This window comes from Lycium barbarum, chromosome 1 (genome assembly GCF_019175385.1).
Source record: "Lycium barbarum isolate Lr01 chromosome 1, ASM1917538v2, whole genome shotgun sequence".
In the NCBI taxonomy this organism is placed as follows: domain Eukaryota; kingdom Viridiplantae; phylum Streptophyta; class Magnoliopsida; order Solanales; family Solanaceae; genus Lycium; species Lycium barbarum.
The window spans coordinates 54063922-54087132 of record NC_083337.1 but is presented as its reverse complement, the minus strand read 5'-3'; the positions used below and the strand labels follow the sequence as shown (position 1 = coordinate 54087132).

The window sequence follows — 23211 nt, the reverse complement described above, 5'->3', positions numbered from 1 at the left end:
AGATATGGGGTCGGGTGCCCATCACACCTTAGTAAGGTCGGGGTGTGACAAAGAAAATGACATAAATACCCTTTGCGCACTAATTTAGTGCGCAACAGAGGTATACTAAATGGCCCACCATATTCCCAATTGATCGGTCCCCCCCTTTCCCTTTACCAAAAAAACAACGCCATTAAAGTTCAACACCCGAGGTCCGACATTCCAAATATGTCGTTTTCATATTTTTTTTTAACCCAAAAGTCAATATTCTTGATATATTCAAGGCAAGGATCAAGTTTCAAAACTTTAATTCCGGAATAAAGCGGCGTAGAACTCGATTTCAAAAACTAAAAACAATCTTCAATCTAGGCATTTCACTATGAATTTTCTATTACATTGTTAAATATTTTATTATCCTAAGCATTTTTATTGTGTAATAGTTGCGGATTTCAAAAAAAAATATTACACACTTTTTTTTCGCAATGGGGGCTGGCCACTGCCCTTTTTTCGTTATTTTTTTAAAAAAACATTATTAATTAATTGTTAATTATTTGTTAGGTAATTGTTTATTTGTTAATTTTTTATTAATTGTTTGTTAGCTAATTATTTATTTCTTGATTATTTATTTAGTATTTGTTAATTGTCGAATTAGCTAATTGTTTATTTGTTCATTATTTATTAATTATTTGTTAATAGTTTGATTAGTTAATTGTTTATTTGTTAATTATTTTTTAACTATTTGTTAATTATTTGCTAATTGTTTGCTAGCTAATTGTTAATTATTTGATAATGAATTGTTAATTTTTATATTTTTATTTGTGAAATATTTGTTAATTGTTTGATAATGAATTGTTAATCTTTATATCTTTATTTGTTAATTTATTTATTTGTTAATTGTTTGATTAGTGCTAATTAGAAATTGAACATCCTTAGTTTAGGTTTGAACATCCTTAGTTTAGGATTGAACATCTTTACTTTAGAATTGAACATCCTTAGTATAGTTTTTTGATAAAAGATTACATAATTAATATTACATGTTAATGATTAATTAAAAATGCGTAAAACAGATACGACACCTCCATGGATCCCGATCCCCTTCATCCGGGGCCCTTCGAGCCAGAGGTACTTCATTTACAGCAGCATCATAGGTCCCAGCTAGTATGGGATGAGGATGTAGATGCCAACCGCTTGTTCCGTCCCCGGTTGATGGAACAAGCATGGGATATTTTAGGCGCTCGACCCCCACATCGTCGCATCTTAGATATACTATATCAGGACGGTATCTACAGTTGCATCGCTGCAGGTCGGGTACAGTATGATACGGCCATGATTGAGCGATGGCGATCGGAGACCCATACATTTCATCTCTGCACTGGTGAGGCCACCATCACCCTTTAGGAGGTGAAGGTCATTTATGGTCTACAGGTAGATAGACACGTGTTGTATATTGAGGAGCCTCAGCAGATGTCGTGGTATCAGGAGGAGTTGACTAGGCTCACTAGTTTCGTGCCTCAAGAGGGTGATATATGGGGACATACTCGGGTGTCGATGCATTCCCTCGGTACTCACTTGCACCTCGTAGACCTCGAGCATCTGATTACAGAGGACATGCCTCAAGTGGATGTTGATCGACGTGCTCGTTTGTACCTTCTTATCATATTCGGGGGCATCCTGTTTCCGAACACATCGGGTTCCTATGTGAGCTTGAGGTATCTGCCATTTCTGGAACATCTGGGCGAGTTAGGATGTTACAGTTGGGGCGCTGCTGCTCTGGCTTACATGTATCGAGGATTCTGTCGAGCGTCTATGGGCTCGAGGACCGATGTCGCTACATTTTACCCGCTCCTTCAGGTAATATATTTAAGTGTGTAATTTTATTCTAATATAACTTTTTGAAAGGACGACTAATAAAACATTTTTTTAATAACCTTTTAAGATATGGCTGTGGACTAGAATGAGGCCTTTTCAGCCCACAGCTGCTCACCCTCCGCTTGACTATATTGTTGAGGTGATGCCCTAGGCGCTGAGATGGACGGGAGGCATAATCTAAGATGTGGATACGCACCACAGAGCTCTCCCATTGAGGGATCAGCTAAATCATATGATGGCGGACACGGTAAGTTTTTTTGATTTAACTATTTTAGACTTTTATTGTTAAATAATTCAATTCTTTTTACAGGCTTTTCTATGGACGCCGTATGATCAGATTTTGGATCAGCTGCCGGTGTTTTGTAGGGGTGGTATACATATGTGGAGCTCGCCGTGTCTATTGATACATATGGATATCGTTGAGGATCATGTGCCCGACCGCGTCTTACGACAGTTAGGCCACATACAGAATATACCTGAGGCGGTTACTTGGGAGCACGACCATTATTCATAGGATGAGCGTGTGGCCGTCACTGATGCATGGCGGTCCTTTATGCAGCTCTAGGTCCAGCGTTAGAATCAGAGGATGGGGACGCTAGCGGTGGTCGGACATGCGACTCTGGTCCAGAGGTATATGGAGTGGTACACGCGAATCACTCGCAGCTTGATTGGCAACCCCGCGAGGCCTTGTGCAGATGGCCGAGGATATGTAGCACTAGCAGAATATTATGAGGCGTAGGTAAGTTTTATTAGTCTTAAACTTAATTAATCATCTTATGTATTACGTTGCAAATTTATTCAATCATTAATATTTGAAAACAAATGTAGCTACAGACCATACAGAGGATGATCTGGGGGATCTTGGACCATATGTAGGCCCCCGAGACAGCGGGATATGTAGCACGGATGGTTCAGCTAGCCGAGGGTGGTATGCTACAAGCACAGGAGCTCGGACGTCTCGATAAACATGTTCCAGAGGTTCCGCATCAGGTAGCAGGTGGTCATAGTCGTGGTCATGCTAGAGGAGGTGGTGGCAGTAGAGACGGGTGCCAGATGGGGTGGGGCCAGGGGGGTTGGTGGCCGAGAGGGTAGGTGATGCAATCCAAATTACCATGGTGACGACTCAAGTTTTCAAGCCGAGGAGATCCAAATTGAAGCCCGAGAGGATGTGGATTGAAGCCCAAGATCTGCCCCACAGAAAGAACAAGTCTAGCTGCCCAAATTAGGACTTCTAGAAGCTCTAGTGTGAGCATGAGGGGCTGGTCTAATGTGAACGAAGGAAGCTTCCCTTTTTGTGTTTTCTAGGCTTATTAAAGGCTATTTTGACTTTCATAATGTGTAGTGGCTTTCTAGGCATCTAGGAGTATGCATTTTGTAGTCTTCTATGCACCTAGAAGACTACACTTCCATTTATTTCTTTTGACTAGTATATTTTAAGAACCTTATTTAAAGGTGCTTGTAAATCATTTGAAGGGAACCTATCTTGAAATATATGAATATTGAACTTTTCTCTCTATTTGAGACTTGTGATTTGGTGGACTCCAAATTGTACAACCTTGTTTTGATCATTCAATTTGCAAGAGATTGTTATTCTCTTGAGGATTGTTGCATAAGATAGGTGCCTTTGATCCTTTTGGAAGGTAACTAGGACTAGTTCTGCTAGTTATTGTCCAATTATTTATCAATTGTGTCTTCTTTCTATCTTGTATTTATTTCCTTGCATCATTTGATGTGGATTGAAGCCCAAGATCTGCCCCACAGAAAGAACAAGTCTAGCAGCCCAAATTAGGACTTCTAGAAGCTCTAGTGTGAACATGAGGGGCTGGTCTAATGTGAACGAAGGAAGCTTCCCTTTTTGTGTTTTCTAGGCTTATTAAAGGCTATTTTGACTTTCATAATGTGTAGTGGCTTTCTAGGCATCTAGGAGTATGCATTTTGTAGTCTTCTATGCACCTAGAAGACTACACTTCCATTTATTTATTTTGACTAGTATATTTTAAGAACCTTATTTAAAGGTGCTTGTAAATCATTTGAAGGGAACCTATCTTTGAATATTGAATATTATTGAAACCCTTTAGTCTTGAATGACTAGTATTAATTTGGTGGACTCCAAATTGAACAACCCCCGTTTGATCTAACAGTTTGCAAGAGATGGCTATTCTCTTGAGGATTGTTCGAATAGGATAGGTGCCTTTTGATCCTTTTGGGAGGTAACTAGGACTAGTTCTTCTAGTTATTGTCCAATTGTTAATCAAATTGTGTCTTCTTTCTATCTTTGTTATTTTTCTTGCATCATTTGGTATTAGAGCCTAGTATAGATTTGTTTTAACAAATCTAGTCTTGGGTTTGGTATTCACAAAAAAAAAATCTGGAAAAAAAAATTCCAAAATTGGTTTGAATTCCTTGTTTTGTTGTTGATTCTAGTGTTAGATTCGAATTCCTTAGAGTTCTTAGGTTCTAAATCTGAAGTTTTGAGTCAATTGAAGTTAGATTTTCAATTTCCACCATTGTTAGACTTGAAACTTGAAGACTCAAAGTGGGTCTTATAGAAGAGGTTGAAATTGAGGGTTGAAAGTTGTTGGGTTGATTTCTCTTAGTTAAGAAGTGCAAGAATCCAAAAATTGGAAAGATTTGGAGTATTTCGGTGTTCTTGATCTTTTTGGTGAATCTGATTTTTGGTGTTTGAAGACTTGTGTTCTTGGATGTTCATATGTTCAAGAAAAATTTCATGAACTATTATTTCTAAAGTCTCCAATCGTGCCATTAGTTTAGGTGTTTTGGGTGATCCATGGTGATATTTGGAAACTAGACATCAAGATGGTCATTTTGGTATATTATTTGAAATGTTTTGAATACTTGCGTTCTTGAGTGTTCATAAATATTTTGTGAATGTTCATGTGTGTTCTTGATAATTTCAGATTTACTAACTTTGTTTGATGTAATTTTGGTGATAAGTTAAGCTTTCAAGATGTTAGGGAGTGTGAAAGCTGTTTTGGAAGTCAAAGGGACTAGTCAAGAGTTGATTCCCAAGGAGTTGGTGCATTGAACCCCTCCAAAACGTGGAGAAGAGGGCTGCACTCATTAGGAGAAGTCAAAAATCAGTTTGGGGTGTGTGAAAGGGAGTAGAGGCAAACAAATAGTCAAACCATTAATTGACACAAGTTCCCAAGTCAATTCTTGAGAAGACTAACAGTCACCTTGAGAAAAGAGTGTCCAAGTTCCTAATCACCTCTTGGGAAAATGAGAAGTCAAGTGTGCAAGTCCTTAGTCATCTTTTGGGAAGACGAGAAGCTACATTGAAACTTGTAGTAATTAAATTCCAAGACAAGTTGGTCAAAGGATATTAATTAGCAAGACTTAGGGGGCTGCCTTGCACATTTTAAGGGGGGTTGGGAAGCTTCTTAATCATTTCTTTGTGACATAACTTCTAGCTAGTATCCATTGAGTAATTACCTACTCAAAGTTTACTAGTTCTTGAGCTACAACTTCTTTCGTGCTAATTCTTTTTAAACTTTTCCCGTTTTGATTCGTAGTGAATTGTTTGACTCAAGTGCGCCACATTTAAAGGAGCCGTCTGACTATAGAGTCCCATAAACTCACTCTAATCCTGAGGAGGCAGCAGCCTCTTTTGTCTAATGAAGTGATCGAAAAGGAGTTGGTCAATTCCGAGAAAGCCAATTACAACAAGTCTGAGCGAACCAAACCTTTACATTATTGAGGGAACCGAGCGCCACCCAAATAAAGTAAGGGAGTGAGTAAGGTGATTTCTAACTCATAACCTTTTATTTGAGCTTTGTTATGCAGGTACGATGGCCCAAGGAGCAATGAGGACTAAGCCCGTTCAATCGGAAGTAAGAACTAGATGGCTTACACAAAGGAGAGGACCACTATTTCCAAGAAAAGGAGAGAGATTGCCTAAGCCAAGGTTTCAAAAATTGAAGGTAAATGTTTGTGGGTATAATGGCTTTGATCTAGAGCTTGACGATTTGTGTGACTCCACATTCATCTCTCCTTATGCGGCTGATTTGTTGAATTTGACATGGGTTAAAAAGAGATATCTATATGACTATAATGGGTATCAAGTTGAGTGGATGGTCAAGGTGGTAATATCTCATGGAGATTATGTTGAAACGGTCCGATGTGATGTGTTTCCCCTAAAAATAAGTCACTTATGCTTTGGACAGCCCTGGTTTCGAAAACACGATGTTCCAAATGTACGAGATTGGATAAGGTATGTCATGGACGAGGAAGGATGGCCTCTCTTTCCATTCCCACTTCCGAAAGAAAATCCCAATAGTGCATATGTCTCTTCTATGCCTATAGGGGAGTGTAATGCCATGCAAAATGGGAAGTCCGGGTTGACTGGAATGAGTGGGCTGCCACAAAAGAAACAAGAGAATGGAATTGAAAAGAACAAGAGAGAAAAGAAAAATAATGAGGGAGATGAAGTTCTTCACTCTAACACTCACAATATTTATTTTTTCTCTAGTTTTTTGAATTCTTTTGTAGGTACCATTGGAAACAATCTTGAGAATGAGCCTCATACAATGGAAACTCATGAAAAGGATGCAACAATTTCGGAAGAGCAGAATTGTCCAAAAGAGGGACTTGAAGGTAAAGAAGATCAATCTTGTGAGCCTAAAGGTAAGTCGGCTAAACTCACTACTTTAGATGGTAATGTTGAGCATGTTGATTGTGTGAGTATGACTAAGGAATTATCTTGTTTGGGCTAAAATATTCTTTTTCTTGTGATGATAAACTGAATGAATCTTGTGGAGATACACTAGTTGTTCTCGATGGTGATCCTGAAACTGAAACTACTTGTGAGTTTGATTTGATGAAAACTAGTGTTGACACTTGTGATGAGAGTCTTAATGAAAAAGACACAACTTCTGTGGTTGGAAGGATAACAACAAGTTGATTGATTTTAATGTTTTGTCTTTAGAAAGCAATCTTGAACTTTGTGTATGTGTGAGTAATATTCCATTATTAGTTGATGATTATTCTGGATATGATGGAATTGTTGGCCATAAATGTGATTGTTTGGAATTAGGCACACCACTCATGTTTGATAAGGAAGAAAGCAATTCATCTTTGAGTCTTTCTAATTTTGAATCTGCGTATGATAATGAAATTGACTTAAATGATGAATTTGAACATGTGGACTTCAATGATGATGTGAAATTGGGTGAGACCTTTCTTGTGAAACTATTTTTACTTGGAGATGCTTGTTTGTTTAATGATGAGTTTGAGTTTCTTAATACTCTTTCTTGTGATGGAATTAACTCCTTGTTGGATAGTTTACTTGATAAAGGACATTGTCTTGGAAAGAAAAGTGCGGGAAGTTGCTTAAGTAATAAATCTTCTTTGTGTGGTCCAAATCGTGATCTTGTGCTTAATAGTATTCATGATTGTGAAAGTGAACATAATGATGGTGAAGTGACCTTAAGTAGCACTTTTCTTTACTATTTGTTTGCGTATGATGAGGGTCATGACTGTTTTAGGAGATTTTGTGATGTGGAGGACTTAAAGTGTGACTTTGAGTGTGCTAGACATGTAGGAAGTGATCTTAAAGAGGATTGGGAAAGTAGTGCAGAATTCTTTAATAGTGAAGAAGAATGTGAGGATGAGTTCTCACTAGGAGCAGAATTTGAGTTGAAATGTCTAGGTGTGAATAAGCTTGAAGCGGAAAAGGAAAGTAGAATGGTGGATGCTTGTTCTAGTGTCTATTACTTTACTTATTGTGATCCTTACATGGATCACTCACTTGAGATAGGCTATACCAAGTTCCTTAGCTTGAAATGTGGAAGTTATGCATTTGAATCCTGGGATAGTAGTCACGATCTTAGAGGTAAAATTCTTCCTTTTGATAAGTTTGATTGCTTATTTGACTTTTTTGTGGGTTCTTGTCAAAGGAAAAGACGAGAGAAGTATGAGAAATCTGGTCATCACACATGGTTTGATCCCTTTGATGTTTCTAAGATCAATGATGGCACATATTCTTACCTCATGATTCATGCTTCTCTGGAGTACTCTTGTAGTAATTGTATACATCATTGTCACTCTTGTTTGTTGTTACTATTCGAGTTACTAGTAGATATGCTTAAGACATATGCTAAGCTTGATGTGTTGACCATTTTTGTTTTTGACCCCGAAATTGATCATAAGGTTTATAACTTGTTGGAATTGATGACTTTGGGGCGGGCTGGTACATTACTTCGTTATTGGGAGTTGAGTTATTCTGCTTGTTTTGTACTTATCCTTGGAAAGAATTTAGTGTATTTTAAGGTGAATCAGGCGGAGGGCCATTGGAAAGATCTTCCCTGGACATCATTGTGGTATGCGGCCACGACTTGCAAACTCCATGAAGATGGTAGGTTTTCTTGGCTCATGCTTCTTCTTGGGCTTTCCAAATCCATGACGGTAATCTCTATTATCTTTGGGCAGTTTTGTAGCACTCTTGTTTCATATCATGATTATTCACTCATGTTGCTACTTAACTATTACCCAATTGAGACTTGGAAGCTACACATACTCATTCTCGTCCTTGTTTTGCAGGGATCAAGTTTGAGGACAAATTCTTTTCAAGAGGGGGAGAATGATGTAGTCCATATAGCCATGATGATGATCCAACTGTGCCATAATGATGTGGTAGAGGTTGATGCTGTGGTCGAGGTTGATATTAATGTTGTAATTTCGAGGACGAAATTCTTCCAAGAAAGGGAGGATGATGCAATCCAAATTACCATGGTGACGACTCAAGTGTTCAAGCCGAGGAGACCCAAATTGAAGCCCGAGAGGATGTGGATTGAAGCCCAAGATCTGCCCCACAGAAAGAACAAGTCTAGCAGCCCAAATTAGGACTTCTAGAAGCTCTAGTGTGAACATGAGGGGCTGGTCTAATGTGAACGAAGGAAGCTTCCCTTTTTGTGTTTTCTAGGCTTATTAAAGGCTATTTTGACTTTCATAATGTGTAGTGGCTTTCAAGGCATCTAGGAGTATGCATTTTGTATTCTTCTATGCACCTAGAAGACTACACTTCCATTTATTTCTTTTGACTAGTATATTTTAAGAACCTTATTTAAAGGTGCTTGTAAATCATTTGAAGGGAACCTATCTTTGAATATTGAATATTATTGAAACCCTTTAGTCTTGAATGACTAGTATTAATTTGGTGGACTCCAAATTGAACAACCCCCGTTTGATCTAACCGTTTGCAAGAGATGGCTATTCTTTTGAGGATTGTTCGAATAGGATAGGTGCCTTTTGATCCTATTGGGAGGTAACTAGGACTAGTTCTTCTAGTTGTTGTCCAATTGTTAATCAAATTGTGTCTTCTTTCTATCTTTGTTATTTTTCTTACATCAGTAGGGGCAGAGGGGTTGGTGGCCGAGGTGGTAGGGGCTGGTCACAGAAAGTGTGGGGCCAGAGTGGCTGGTGGTCTAGTAGATGAGCCTGACGAGCATGCTCCAGTTCCTGCTCCAGCCCAGTAGCCTCCGTCGACTTCAGAGATCCCTTCGGCTTCAGAGCACCCGTCGACTTTAGGGCGACCGTCGAAACCTCTATATATGCCAGATTTATTTTGAGATCACGTGTCCTGGCCATCGTTTGCACAGCCGCCAGTTCGTCATCCACAGGGTGAGCGGCCAGTTCGTGATCTACAGGGTGGCACGAAGTTGGACTTTGAGTACTTATTCGAGGACTTTGACATATTTTCGAGCCAAGATGTAAGTGTTTAAAACAATTATTTTAACAAATTAAAATATTTATACTAATTGTTATATAATATTCCATTTCTTAGGTTCCAGCTCCACCTCCTGCACCAGCTACATCTCCGGCTCTGGGGCCCGCTCAGGAGCCCGTCGACACACAAATTTGATTTTTTACAATAAAATAATGTATTAATTAATTATTTATATGTTATTTCATATTTATTTTAGAATAAATGTAAACTAAATTGTTTATATGTTATTTCAGGTTCATTCTTCTACGCCTGTGGACCCGTCTCCTGCTGAGATTGACCCATCTCCTACTGCTGATGAGATTCTGACCATACAAATCCCACACCGGCCCCACAAAAAGCATGTTATGCTCAAGGGCGCAAGGAAGAGAAGGCAGGATGATCATGCCATAGAGCATGTATGGATTAAGAGGAAAAAAGGGGATGGAGGTGATGGTGAGGGTGGTGGGGGTGGCCTTAGGCCTAAGGTTATTCTAAAGGCTCCCACATGTGGGACCTAGGAGGGTGGAGATTGTGTATTTGTAAATAAAATGTACATTTTATGTTAATATTATATTTTTGTTTTGGTATTATTTTCTTAATGATAATTAGTTATCCTAGTTTTTATTGTCGTTTAATAATAACTCGTGCGACGTCCTAAATGAATCAAAACCCTATAAAATAAAACACTTAATGATAAAGATAACAAGTTTCCAAACAAACAAAACTTACTTCGGGACACTTTACAACCCCTAAAACGACGATCCAAATGTATAGGTATACTTGATGTGTTGAGCCTACATTATTGTTCGTAGAAAAAGATATTGCGTTTTTAAACATGACTAATCTTTGGTCAAAGTACGGAGAAAACGTGAATTTCAAAACTTTTGGCCAATGAACAAAGGATTGTGGTCGTTTTATTAAACCCCCATTGCGCACTAATTTAGTGCGCAAAAGGTACTGATGTACTTTTTTTTTTAATGGGTTATTTTGGTCTCAAGTGTCACTTTTTGAGTCATTTAAGTTGCGGCACCATTTGTTTTTTAATTTCTATTTTTTTTTTGGTAAAATCGGCTCTAATTTTTGTCAAGTTGATTCCACATAAAATGTATCTACACAAAACTGTATCTCAATATTTTTTTTCTTGCTACAGATATGTTGGGGTACATGTTGAAAACTATATCATCTTTCCTTTTTTTACTCCAATTCTTAGTCAGAGATGGCTGCTTGCTTAGTTTGATGATTAGCCAAGACTTCTCAATCCAAGAAGATAACAAGATCAAAAATGAACAGCTTCTAGTTTATAATTTTATTCTAGTTGTTTGTTTTGTCTAACTATACATCTCTATGAAAAAAAAAAAAAAGGTTAACGGGATGGAAATTAAAAAGGAAGCAAAACATAAATAATGAAAGGGAAATAGATAAGGAAAAATTATAGAAGCCCAGCTGATTATGTAATTAAAAGTGTTTTCACTCTTATTCCTATCGTGGGCGCGCCAGCCAAAGAGAGCTGAGAGCTCGAAGCCGATGAAAATATTCAGCGATTGCCAGAAAGCATCTAGCGACTTGACGAGTCGTGAGCACTTGATGCAGCCGATGTATTGTTTGCTGTCTCAAATTATCTGCCTGTAAGTAAGAAAAAAAAAACAATATTTTTTCATGAATTTAGTCAAGAATTAGTTTATTAAAGATAATTGTAGGTGAAATCAAATAAAAAAGCCAAGTAAGAGGTCATGCATATAATAAGTTTGACTTTTGAAGGGATTCTTTTATTCAAGAGTTTAATATTGTCAGGAGTTCAGAATATGTGGCAATCCCATAATTCTTCCGACTTCGGTAGTGATTGATTTGATTGCCGAACGGACTTAAGAACATTGGATTTCTAATTTTAGAGTTATAATTCTTTGTTTGTTTATATCATTAGATTTAAGTAGTATATATAACAAAAACAAATTGTACAGTACAAAACATTAACTTTATTAAGTTATATATACGTTCCTTTTGCTGTACAATTCAAAAGGAAAGAGAACAAATGAGGGAAAAGGAAATTATATGTAGTTGGATTACCGAATGCAAATAATGACCAGTTGACTACTATAATGCAGATGTCTACGCCTAAATTAGGTACATTAATAAGATAAAAATGAGGTGAGACCAGTTTTTGAACTGGCAATTAAAATTTAGCCACTATTTCAAATGTGATGGTAGTAGATAGCAACTTTTTAATAAGAAAACAAAATTTGAATAAAAATACTCTTAACTAAAAATAGGACCACCTCCAGCTGAGTGTTAATTTGTTAGAGTTTGAACTTTTGACAAGTGCAACTCCATTACGAATTCTAGCTTTGCTGAAGTTCAAACTGATAAAATGTTCCCGGAGGCTTTTCATGTTTTAACTAAGAGTATTTTTATCAAAATTTTATTTTCACATTAAATTGAAAATAACTAAACACTAAATATTTTGAAGCACTAGCTAAAACTTAATTAGCTATCAAAAACTATCTATTTACCAATTTCTTCTACAGATTACAAAACATTAGTTAAGAGAATATATGGTGTAAAGATGCACTAGGAAAAAATTAGCAGTTTCAACAAGAAAATTAGTACTTTCTTCGTCTTAATTTAAGTGTCTTACTTTTTTCTTTTAAGTCTGTCCCAAGAAAAAATACATCTTTCTATATTTAGTAAGTTAATTATTCGAACACCATACATTGCAACCACAAGATTCAAATGACCATTATATATTACACACATCTTTAATTTCGAACTTCGAGATTGAAAATAGTCTTCACATATTTCTAAACTTTGTATCCATCGAACTAAAACACTTAATTGGGCGGCAAGAGTATCTTATATCTTTTTTTGTTCATATAATTAGTACCTTATATGAGGCATTTAAAATACAAACTAATAGTTTTACGTTACATACTCGATCACAATCTATATATGTAGACAAAAATGTTCTCTATGTTTAAATTATTTTGGGAAAAATATTTATTTTCTTCGGTTCTTTTTACTTGTCCATTACACTAAATAATTTTTTGTTGTACTCGTCTATTTTATTAAGTAGAAAAAAAGATTGTTTTTTGCAATATTGCCTTATTGTTAAGTATTTACCTAGAGTATTATTAATTAAATTTAAATTTTCAAAGTATAGATACTGTGAGCAATTTAGTAAAGCATAGATGCTGTGAGAAATAAGTTTCAAATAGATAATTTCTTAGAGCCCGTTTGGATTGGCTTATAAGTTGCTGAAAACAGCTTATAAGCTGTTTTCAGGTTTTTTGAATGTTTGGCTGGCCAGCTTAAAGCCATTTGGTGCTTAAAATAAGCTCAAAAGAATAATTGGGCTCGTTTGGCTTAGCTTATCTAAAGTAGTTTATAAGCTGAAAACAGCTTATAAGCCAAAAAAAAAATTAAAAAAAAATTGGGCTACCCCAACTTATTTTTTTTGTTGACTTATAAGCTGTTTTCAGCTAATAAGCTGCTTTTTTAAGCCCATCCAAACAGGCTCTAAAGGATGTGCTAAATTAACTGTGAACAAGTAAAAGTAAAAGAAAAGGGAGTAAGTTTATGTGTGTTGAGGGAATTAGATTGCGGCAAACAACCTTTTGCGACAAGAAAAAGAAAAAAAAAAAAAAACAGCCAGCAGTCATAATTTTGGATAACAAAAAACGAATACGGTAAATTTTATAAAACAATATACTATACTCCAATTCAATGAGGGGAAATGTGGATTTCCTATTCAATTTATCCTAAGAAAAACCGATAACTACACTAATTATGGTGCTTTTTCCCCTTCCGGGCCTCCTTAAGCTACTCCATGCGGTTCATAATAAATGTCCACTTAGCCTTTTTATTTTGTTAAAATATAAGTGTCCATTTACATAATACAAAAATATTTAACTTTATTTTTCTAGATTTGCCCTTATTAAGTACTATAAGTGACCAGATCCCAATGTGTCAAAGTAATAGTAATATGCAAATTTTAATAAATGATAGTTTAGTCAAAAAACCTATTTTGTTTTATAAAGAATTACTAGTATTTTTTAAAGGGTGTGCAAAAGGCTGTTAGACGCTTATTTTGAACCCGAGGGAGTAATATATTTCTACTATTATAGAAGAGTGGGTTGGGCAAGGGATCGTCGTCCACCCACTCTTCTATAATAGTTAATTAAAAAAAATGAAGGTGGGGTCCACGTGAAGAAGTAGGAGACAATTGCAAGAGAGAAAAAAAGACATTTAAATAATGATAGTAAGTCCAAAAAATGGTAAAGGTACGCTTAGAGAAAATATAAAGCAGAGAAATTCAGGGGAAAAAATAACGATTTAAATTGAACACAAAAACCGCTAAAGAAGTCATAAAACCAAAAGATTTAAAACTTATACCTTTGGGTAAGGATAAAAATGCACTAATTTTAGACACATACATCTCACACAAATAATGAGGAATAACATCAAGCAGACGAAATATAAACGGTCAAGAAACGTATACACATATTTTCTTAAAATGATGAAGTTGGTCTATACTTAAAAATTTAAGACTACAACAGATACTAACGCATGAAAGCGCTTTTCAGTGTTGTTGAGTAGAAAGAGATGATGGCATGAAACTCGGTAGGAGAAGTTGTATTTCAAATCTTTCAATTGGAGAACCAAAACAGGAAAGTCATATATGGAAGAAGCGGACTAAGTAAAATAATTTATTGATATTTTTCAATTAATTGAATTATAATACTTTCTATAATAAAAATTCCATAATTATATTACTAAAAAATCGAATTTTCTATTCTTACTTATTCTGAGTCTTTGCTAAATACTTCAACTATTGAAATCAAGAAGTTACAATGGGTCAAATGATATGAAAGGGATTAATTACTGGTCTCCTTAAGGTACTCTGTTCTAATTTATGTGACATAGTTTAACTAAGCACGAAGTTTTAAAAAGAAAGGAAAGATCTTTGAAACTTGTGGTCTAAAACAAGTCATAGATATTTGTGTGGATTTAAATAATTTCATTAAAGGTAAAAGGGGAAGTTTCAAGTTAAATGATTTCTAAACATAAAAATATATCATTCTTTTTTAGAGAGACTAAAAAAAAAAGTGTGATACTATTTTTTGTGTTGGGCCCATGCTAGCACGGGCTTTCATCATCTAGTATTTAGACTAAAAGTATGTTCTTTAGAATTAATGGCAGCATGAGATATTAGCTATGCGAGTTCCAAAATTTATCAATAATGGCAGCATTCTTTCTAAAATTAACAATTGTAACATCTAGTCAATAAATATTTAGCAACCCTGATTACTTCAACAGAAATGAAAAGACAACAGAAAAGGAAACAAGAAATGATATTCTCTTACATGTACTATAAATACAAGATTTATAAGTTTCAAAAGAAAAAACCCTAAGTTTCTATGTTGAGTAAAAGAATGAGTTAAAGGGTGTCAAGTTCCCCGACTTTGATGTAATTATATGAAGATGACAATGGATTTCCTTTTCATTCCCACTCTTTTAAGAAACTTTGGGGTCATGGGGGATACATATGTATCGTCTATTTAATGTGTTTTTTATTCAATGTGGTTTAAGTCAAAAGGTTTATGATTATGACATAAAAAAAAAAATGAGCCTAAATTGTTTATGATAGGGATATTTTTGAGTCCCTCTCCTATTTTGTAGTGTCTTTCTATAAGTTTGTGCTGCCTTGTTACTTTGCTTGAGAAATGTCACGCAAAAATGATAAAATAAAGGTCCTCTATGCAATTAGGGGCCGTTTGATCTGATTTATTAGTCATACGGCGATTTTAATGCGTGAATTATTTGTACGGATATACACGGATTATTTATTTAACATTTTATCTCGCATAAAATAATATATAAATTATCGTATAGCTTATATCCATGTTATTTAAAAACGGTTGGTTTCCGATATTAAAATTCGCATAACTTATACGGATTTTAATACCAAAAACCAAGCGCGATATAAAGCAATACCAATTTATATACCAAAATTTACTTGGCTTATACCTCAAACCAAATGACTCTTAGGGTCTGGTGCTCCTAGTTTTCATAGAATTAAGGCATGTGCAATTCTCCAGAAAGGAGAAGATAGGAACCAGTTCCCCTCCCGTCTCCAGTTGACTGTTTGATTTGTGACACGTGTCACTTAATTAAATTAATGGCTATGATTTTTTTTCCTAATATATATGACTCTAAATCAAAGCCATTAATTTATTAAATGACACGTGTCACAAATCAAACGGTAAACTGGTGGAGAAGCACCCGAGGGGATCAGCTGGTTCCGAAGATAGACTCTTTATTGTTTTCCTTTTCTCCTTTTGGAGAGAATGACGAGGAGGTTGGGTCGAGTACATATATAAATGTATTTCTAAAAATTGAACCTTTTAAATGAGATGAATTAAGTAATTCAATACGGTATTGCTAGAGCAGATAGAGCTCTTAGGTTACCCTATAGTTTATGGCCATTAATTTTAGGGCATGTACGTAATTGTTGAATTATATATAGAAAATCAGCTGGATAGAGTAGTAGGTCATCAGATGGAGTAGGTTTTCCAACTCAAGTAGGAGTAGATTCTTCTATTCGTTGGCCCTACCTATCCATCAACATCACTTGCATTACTGTCATCTCATTTTAAAACAAATTCTTACTGTGGAAAGCTACTCTTTTTAGGCCTAAACTTCCTTTCAATTTTTACTTTAAAACGATAACAAGGAAAATAAATAAATCCAATCATTATAGAAATATTGTAATCTACGTTTTAACCTGTATTTGCTGACCGTGTAAATAAATTTTTTACACTATAAGTGTATGTTAAAAACATGACGTACGTACCTGTCTAACAAAACCTTCAAGAGTGGAGAGTTTGTTCATGGCAAGAGCCATTTGGCCCATGTAGTTGGCCATATTTTGAGGACAAGACAATGCATCAGAGGCAATGGTGTCTGAGAGAGAGTGATTTAGAGCTTCAAGTCCTTGTGAGAGAGCATCCTCTGCTTCTTGTGTTGATTGTTGTAACCCGCAAATGCCCAGGAGTTGTTGTTCTGTTAATGGCTCAATCTGACTCAGGATAATCTAATAATCATCAAACCAAACTAATTAAGATTAGCTTATCCAAATATAAACTTCCAAAATACTATTAACAGTAATCAGAACGTACGGTCTTTGATGAAAAACAAATGAAACGTGTAGGTTGTTGTGGTTCACAATATAATATCCAAAAGGTCTTCTGTTTCTTGTTACTTACCCCGAACTAATTAAATGTTGATAGATCTGGAAGAAAGTGCGACTGTTTTTTTGTGTGAATGAAATATAGAGACAAAGATAGAGATAGGGTGCCAAATAACCTTGCAAGATTCATCACTCTCCGGGCCCCACTATTACACGTAGTATAAAATATAAATATCAAGTAATTATCATGGATAAATGTTTTTGTATATTTTTAAAGATAACGATTTAGTTTTAACCGTATGAGGAATTTTTTTCACTTAAAAAAATAATAACACTACCTAAGTAAGAGTTTGCATAACAAAAATCCCCTCCCACCCCGCCCCTAGCCTAGCTTCAATTAACACTTCGATTTACTCTCGTATAGGCAAAAAGTGAACATTAATGTGTGTGTATGATCATACAAATAATATTCAACTAGATATAATAAGGGAGAAATGGGAAGACAAAGAAGAAAAGGGGGTAACGGACACGTCTTTATGGTTGAGTATGGAATAATACCTAACTTGATCCTATAAGGGAAAGCTTGGGGGTCTCTTACTTCGTCATTCATTAATAGTATTGCATAACAGAAATTACAGAACATCATGAGATGTTCTCACAAGTTCCACCCATGGAATTATTAACTTCTCGTCTCCCCCGTCAGGCTTCTCATGATGTCTCTCCAAATTTGTCAACCAAGCTGGATATACAAACACATTTTTCACTAACTCAAGATCAAAATGAGAAAAAAAGAGATAAAAGTACATTTAACCTAGGATTTCTCTCATATTACACTATTTAAAGCATTTTGATGTTGATCTGCCTTATTTTTTATGTTATTACTTCCTCCCTCCAACCCAAAAAGATTGACACTTTTCCCTTTCATATGTCTTTTAAATATTTTAAATTATTAATGATGGCGACTTATAATATTTTTACGTAATTTTCAAACCTGTAAATTTTATTTTGAAAAAATTAAAGATTCTATGTTCAAACACACGGTCAAAATTAAGAAGTTTGACTCTCGAAAAACGAAAATTATCAATCTTTTTGGTACAGAGGGGGTATTAATTTAAACGATTATTTATATAGTTATTTTTCAGTGACTTGATAGCATAAAAACAAATTTCATTCTTTTTTAGTGTATGAAACAGTAAAAGCATATGCAAGCTGGTCCGGACATCACGGTTATCTAATAAAGAACATTTATCTTATGCAAACTAGGGTTTGCATGCATGATTTTTTAATATTCTTGATCATGATGTAACTTTCTGTTAGGGTTTTGTTACGTAAACGTACTTTGAGGAGTTCAGATGGACGAAAGCCTCCCATCCACATGAAGCAACGTTCAGCTGGAGTCTTCCACATACCAGAAACAAGATGAAAGACATCAGACTTTGCAAGCATACTCTTGAGGTTCATTATCTCGTCGTAATGTGTTACACAATTGTCGACATAGATTCGAAGCTCGTTTTCTGGAAAATGCTCTTGCACTGCATTTCGAAGGTCGCACATTAGTCGATGGTGTTCCTCCAGCCACCTTGCATACTCCATGTCGAAAACTGCAGCATCTACATTCAAGAAACATCAGCTCTCCATAAACACATCAAACACACATACATACACACAGAAATAAAACAAGTTAAACTGTAATACATGGACAAATTTTTACACTATCGGATCATCTAAAAAGATAACCATAAATGTCTTTCATAATCGGGATTAGTACATCCTGAAAAATGAGGCAGCTAATTTACTTATGAGTTTTAATTTATATAACCATTAGTGTAAGGATTTTTAAACCATTAGCTTCTTATTTTCAAGATTAAAAGATTCACAATTTAAGGAGGTTTACCAACAGTGGTGGATCCAGGATTTTTACAAAGGGTTTTGGAAAAAAAACAACAAAAGCTAAATATAAAAAATAATGTTGTCCTTGGAAATCGCATCTAGGACGCTACAAACAATTTTAAATACCCTCGACCGCTTGAGCTAATCTTTTTTTTTGTATTTGTTCAGGGTATTCAAAAGTTAATATAAGTACATAAACACAAAATCTACCCTATATAAAAAATGTAATTTTTTGCCGAGGATGTTTGAGTGAACACCCTCCCCACCCTCCAAATCCACCCCTGTTTACTGGTAGATATCCTTTGAGTGAATTGATGAAGTGAAATAGTTTTACACTGATGACATATAAAAATATTACTGTATGTATCTATATATGAGTCCAAAAAAATTAAGAAATGAAAGAGAAGTAAAGGGAAAATTTACAGAACAAAGATTAGAAATAGAATTGTACCTGAGCTGATGCTGCCCATATTAACTGGAAGGTTTTGGTCTCCTCCTAAAACGGCAGTTCCGCCAAAATAGTATCCCTAGAAAAATGCAATTTTTCCGGATTTAATTTTCTTGGACGAACTAAAAAAAAAACCTAAAGTAGGTAAATCTCTAAAATAAATCAAGCCATTGAGAAGAGAAAATTTACTTGTGCTCTAGCCCTTTGTAGTTCTTGCTCTAATTGAGTAAGCCTGATTCTACTCGATTCTAGCTGTTGAACATAAGCCTGTAACGAAATACCAAGTAGATGTAAACAAAATTTTGCCATAAAATAATGTTCAATGATAGTATTGTTTTAACAGTAATGATTTAAATTTAAAAGAACGATAAGTACTTTTTTCCTTAGTCTACTTTTCCTTGCTGCCTCTCTATTCTGAGCAAGTCTCCTCAATGTCTGCGAAGAAAATTAAATTAAAATCCAACAAAATATATAAAATAATTAAGTAAAGGGAAGATACACAGATATTCCATCCATTTCAATTTATTTGTCTTAATTTGACTTAACACATAGTTTAAGAAAGTAAAATATAATTGACTTTTGAATCTTGTGTTCTTAAACTAAAGATATGTCCAATGTACCAAAATGTCTTTTAATCTTGCGGTCTTAAACATTTCATGTAGGACATTGAAATAAAAGAGTTGTTAAATTAGAAAAGAGACATTCTTTTTTAAGAAGACTAAAAAAGAAAATAAGACTAATAAATTTAAACGGAGGGAGTAAAATTTCCTCAATTGATAAAACCAGAGTCCCACCTTTGGATCTGGTATTTTCGGTCCATCTTGTTCTGAACTTGAAGTTGGACCCTTCCTGTTCCCCTCTCGCTGTCACCATATTGAATGAAAGGAATTAGAACATCTAAGAAGAATTTCTTTCTTTCTTTTTTTTTTTTTTTGAAAAAAAAGAAAGAAAGTACTCCTATTATAGTATCTAAGGAAAGAAGAAATACAAAAAAGATAACATTCTGAATTGAAAATACCTTAGCAACTTTTGGTTGTTCAGGACCAGAAGCAGAAGGAACGTCATTATTTTTGGGGTTAGATAACTCCATGGACGGCTGAGATGATTTCTTGGAACCACTTATTGCTGGAGAAACTAATCCAGTATTCATCTACCAAACACAGGAATTAGTTTTGTAGATCTTAATAAATAAATAAAAACCTAAAGTAGTTAGTAGGCAAGAAAAATGTAAACATAATTAACGGTTACGTTTTCTGAATATATATATAAGACCCCAGATGTTATCCATATTTATATAATATGATCTCTATTACTTACCTTATTTGTTGAAGATGGCTCGACATGCATGGGTTGAGATGGAAATATGTTCAGAGTTGGTGGTCTCATCTCTGCAGTTACACCATAGAGAAAATTTAAACTTAAATTAATATTCGAAAGATCCTTTTTTTTTTTGTCAAGAAAGGGAGTTTCTGTCTTTCTGACAGATCATGCATTTTAGTTCTCTGGGAAAAAGCTTGTACGAGAGGAAAACAGAAAATCTTTCATTTCGTACATTTCACAGAATAAACAGATTTGGTATATGTGAGAAAACAAAAAAGGATCAGCTGACATGGGGGAAAAAAATGAAAGCTACTTTTATTTTTTTGAAATTAGAAACTAAAGAACAAAATTGAAAAGGAAAATAGTTTTTTGTTGTGAGGATCTGGTCAAAAGGAGTAGTATGAGAGATATTCATTTGTCTGGAAACATGCTCTTCTCATGACTGGGAAAAAAACTATTCCCCGTATATGGAGAATCTCAACAGAAAGAACCTAAAATAAAATAGAAATAAAAGGTAAAACCCTTTAATTGATCAGAAGACATTAAAATAAAATAGAGAAGAAACTGACGTCTTTGGACATGGATTGATGAAGGGTCTTGGCCATCAAGATATTGAAAGAGTGCTTGATCTAGTTCACCTAAATCATAAGCTCCAGCACTGTCTTTGCTTCAGCTCATACACAAAAACCATGAAATGAAAAAGTCAAATGATCTTTAAAGAAATAAAAAATTAAGATGAGGGTACGTTGGATCAAACAATTAGGAAAATGAATTAATTACAAGAAGCTTCCATGAATACTAGCAGAAGATGATTGCTGCATCATTCCGAAAGATATCTGATTATTTTGCTGGTGCTGATGATGAGGAGGAGGAATTTGATAAAACTGTTGTTGGTGCTGATCTCCAGAAGAAATCTGATCATTATTATTACTCTCTAGTGGATCGTTGGTTTTGTTAGAAGACTCCATGAAAGAAACACCAACACCAACAAAAAGCTTATTTTTTTGCTCAGGTTCAAAACCCATTCCTCAAATAGTATATAGAAGTGATGATGATTACTATTCTTTTTGTTTCCACTAGAGAGCTACTTATAGACATGACCATAATCAGATAAACCCAAAGAGAGGAAAGATAGTCCAGTCGGTGGTGCTATATGTATATTAAACCAAACGGCTAAGGTTTTTGAGAGGATAAGAAAATGAAGAATTAAATTTTAAATGAGGACAAAAACTGGAGAAGAAGATGATAAAGAACAATATTTTGAAGACTTCTCTCTTTCTCTTTCTAAAACGGTTCCACTCGGTGAAATCACTGAAGACTATGAGGAAAAAAGAAAGAAGAATACTATCTCTCCACTCTTTGCCTTTTGGTTTGTTTTGTTTCTATAGAAACCGCTTTTCAGCTTCCTTGTCCGACCATCTCAGTATTTCCCTTTCTTTAATGACCCTTATGCCCTTCCACCTTCTTTATTACCATTGACATTTTCATCAGAGTTTAAGTTATACTACCTCCGTTATAATTTGTTTATATTGTTTTGATTTGATACGAAATTTAAGAAATTAAAGAAATCTTTTGAATCTTATAGTCTTAAACAAAGATATATAGAACGTACTAAAATATCCTTTAGTCTTATGGTCTTAAACATTTCATATGGAAAGTAGAAATTCTAGAGAATTGCCCGAAAAAAAAAAAGAAACATTCTTTTTTAAACGGACTAAAAACGAAAGTAAAACAAACAAATTGAAACGGAGGAAGAATATATATATATATATATATATATATATATATATATATATATATATATATATATATATATATATATATATATATATATATATATATATATATCTTAAATCTTATCGTTTTAAATGTGTTAGGTAGGATATTGGTTTAAGAATACGAAATATAGAAAGTAAAATTTTTGTTAATATAGATTAAAAAAAAAAAATAAGACATATAAATTGAAACGAATAGAGTAGCAGGTTAAATTATAGATGGTCTAAAACTCATTACTTGAATTAAAGAGGACAATAATAATGGATTTAACTAATACACTGATAGTATAAGAAATTATACTATCACTGTACTTTTAACACGTGACTGATATTTAAAAATAAAATAAAAAATAAGCCATCACCAGTAGGTCGTGAGCCTAAGGTGTGGGGGATTTGGCTTGACCCCTACCATGTTATATTTAAGTCAAAAGAACTTACAATGGTTAGAGGGGGACATTGAACCTTGCCTCTAACTTACAAAAGAGACTGATAATTCAATCTAAGAGGAAAGGAGCTAGCTTATACAATTTCCATTCCATAACTACAAAAGAGATGTTAGCATACAAAAAAATTACACTTCTCATATCTCCTCCTAATAGTAGGAGTTTGCCATTTATCTAGTTGAAATAGTCCCTTGGCCTCTCTAGGAAGATCTTGAAAAGAATGATATAAGGTCCTATCTCCACTAGTAGCAGCCAGTTTTACCATGAGATCTGCCATTTGATTGGCTTCTCTAAAGCAATGAGAAATCTGATACTGAGTATTCATGTTGAGCAGTCTGGAAGTGCTGGTGATATGAGTTTCAAGTTACTGGTATCCTTGTTTTTCAACATGTTGGGTACAATTAAAAAATCAAGCTCAATATGTAAGTTATCCAATCCCTGTTGAATACACCAGTTGATACCATAATTAGCAGCATGTGCTTCAACTTGATTATTACTACTGCACTAAGTTGAGACTGAAAAAGAAAACTAGTGTCAGATCTCACGACACCTCCCATTCCATATTTTATTGTATCATTGAA

At 34.7% G+C, this 23211-nt stretch overlaps 1 protein-coding gene and 1 long non-coding RNA gene across 3 annotated transcripts; one reads left to right on the top strand and one right to left on the bottom strand.

Annotated features, from left to right (window-relative positions):
- The first annotated feature begins 811 nt into the window (after positions 1–811).
- LOC132637622 (uncharacterized) lies at positions 812–3356 on the top strand. The gene is made up of 4 exons (XR_009581574.1): positions 812–1830; positions 1916–2095; positions 2159–2587; positions 2677–3356. It is a non-coding gene; the product is annotated as an uncharacterized LOC132637622 (long non-coding RNA).
- Positions 3357–10850: 7494 nt separating this feature from the next.
- On the bottom strand, positions 10851–21761 carry LOC132635529 (bZIP transcription factor TGA10). 2 transcript variants are annotated; one of them, XM_060351964.1, is made up of 11 exons: positions 21193–21761; positions 20982–21079; positions 20410–20480; positions 20111–20242; positions 19887–19955; positions 19468–19527; positions 19282–19359; positions 19096–19171; positions 18093–18364; positions 16419–16658; positions 10851–11194 (listed from the first exon to the last, which is right to left on the bottom strand). In XM_060351964.1, exons 1-11 carry the CDS (start codon positions 21435–21437, stop codon positions 11051–11053), a joined length of 1485 nt encoding a protein of 494 aa, XP_060207947.1. In that variant the 5' UTR covers positions 21438–21761; the 3' UTR covers positions 10851–11050. The 2 variants fall into 2 exon arrangements, with proteins under 2 accessions (XP_060207947.1, XP_060207955.1); XM_060351972.1 differs by having other exon boundaries at positions 18093–18355.
- Positions 21762–23211: the final 1450 nt, after the last annotated feature.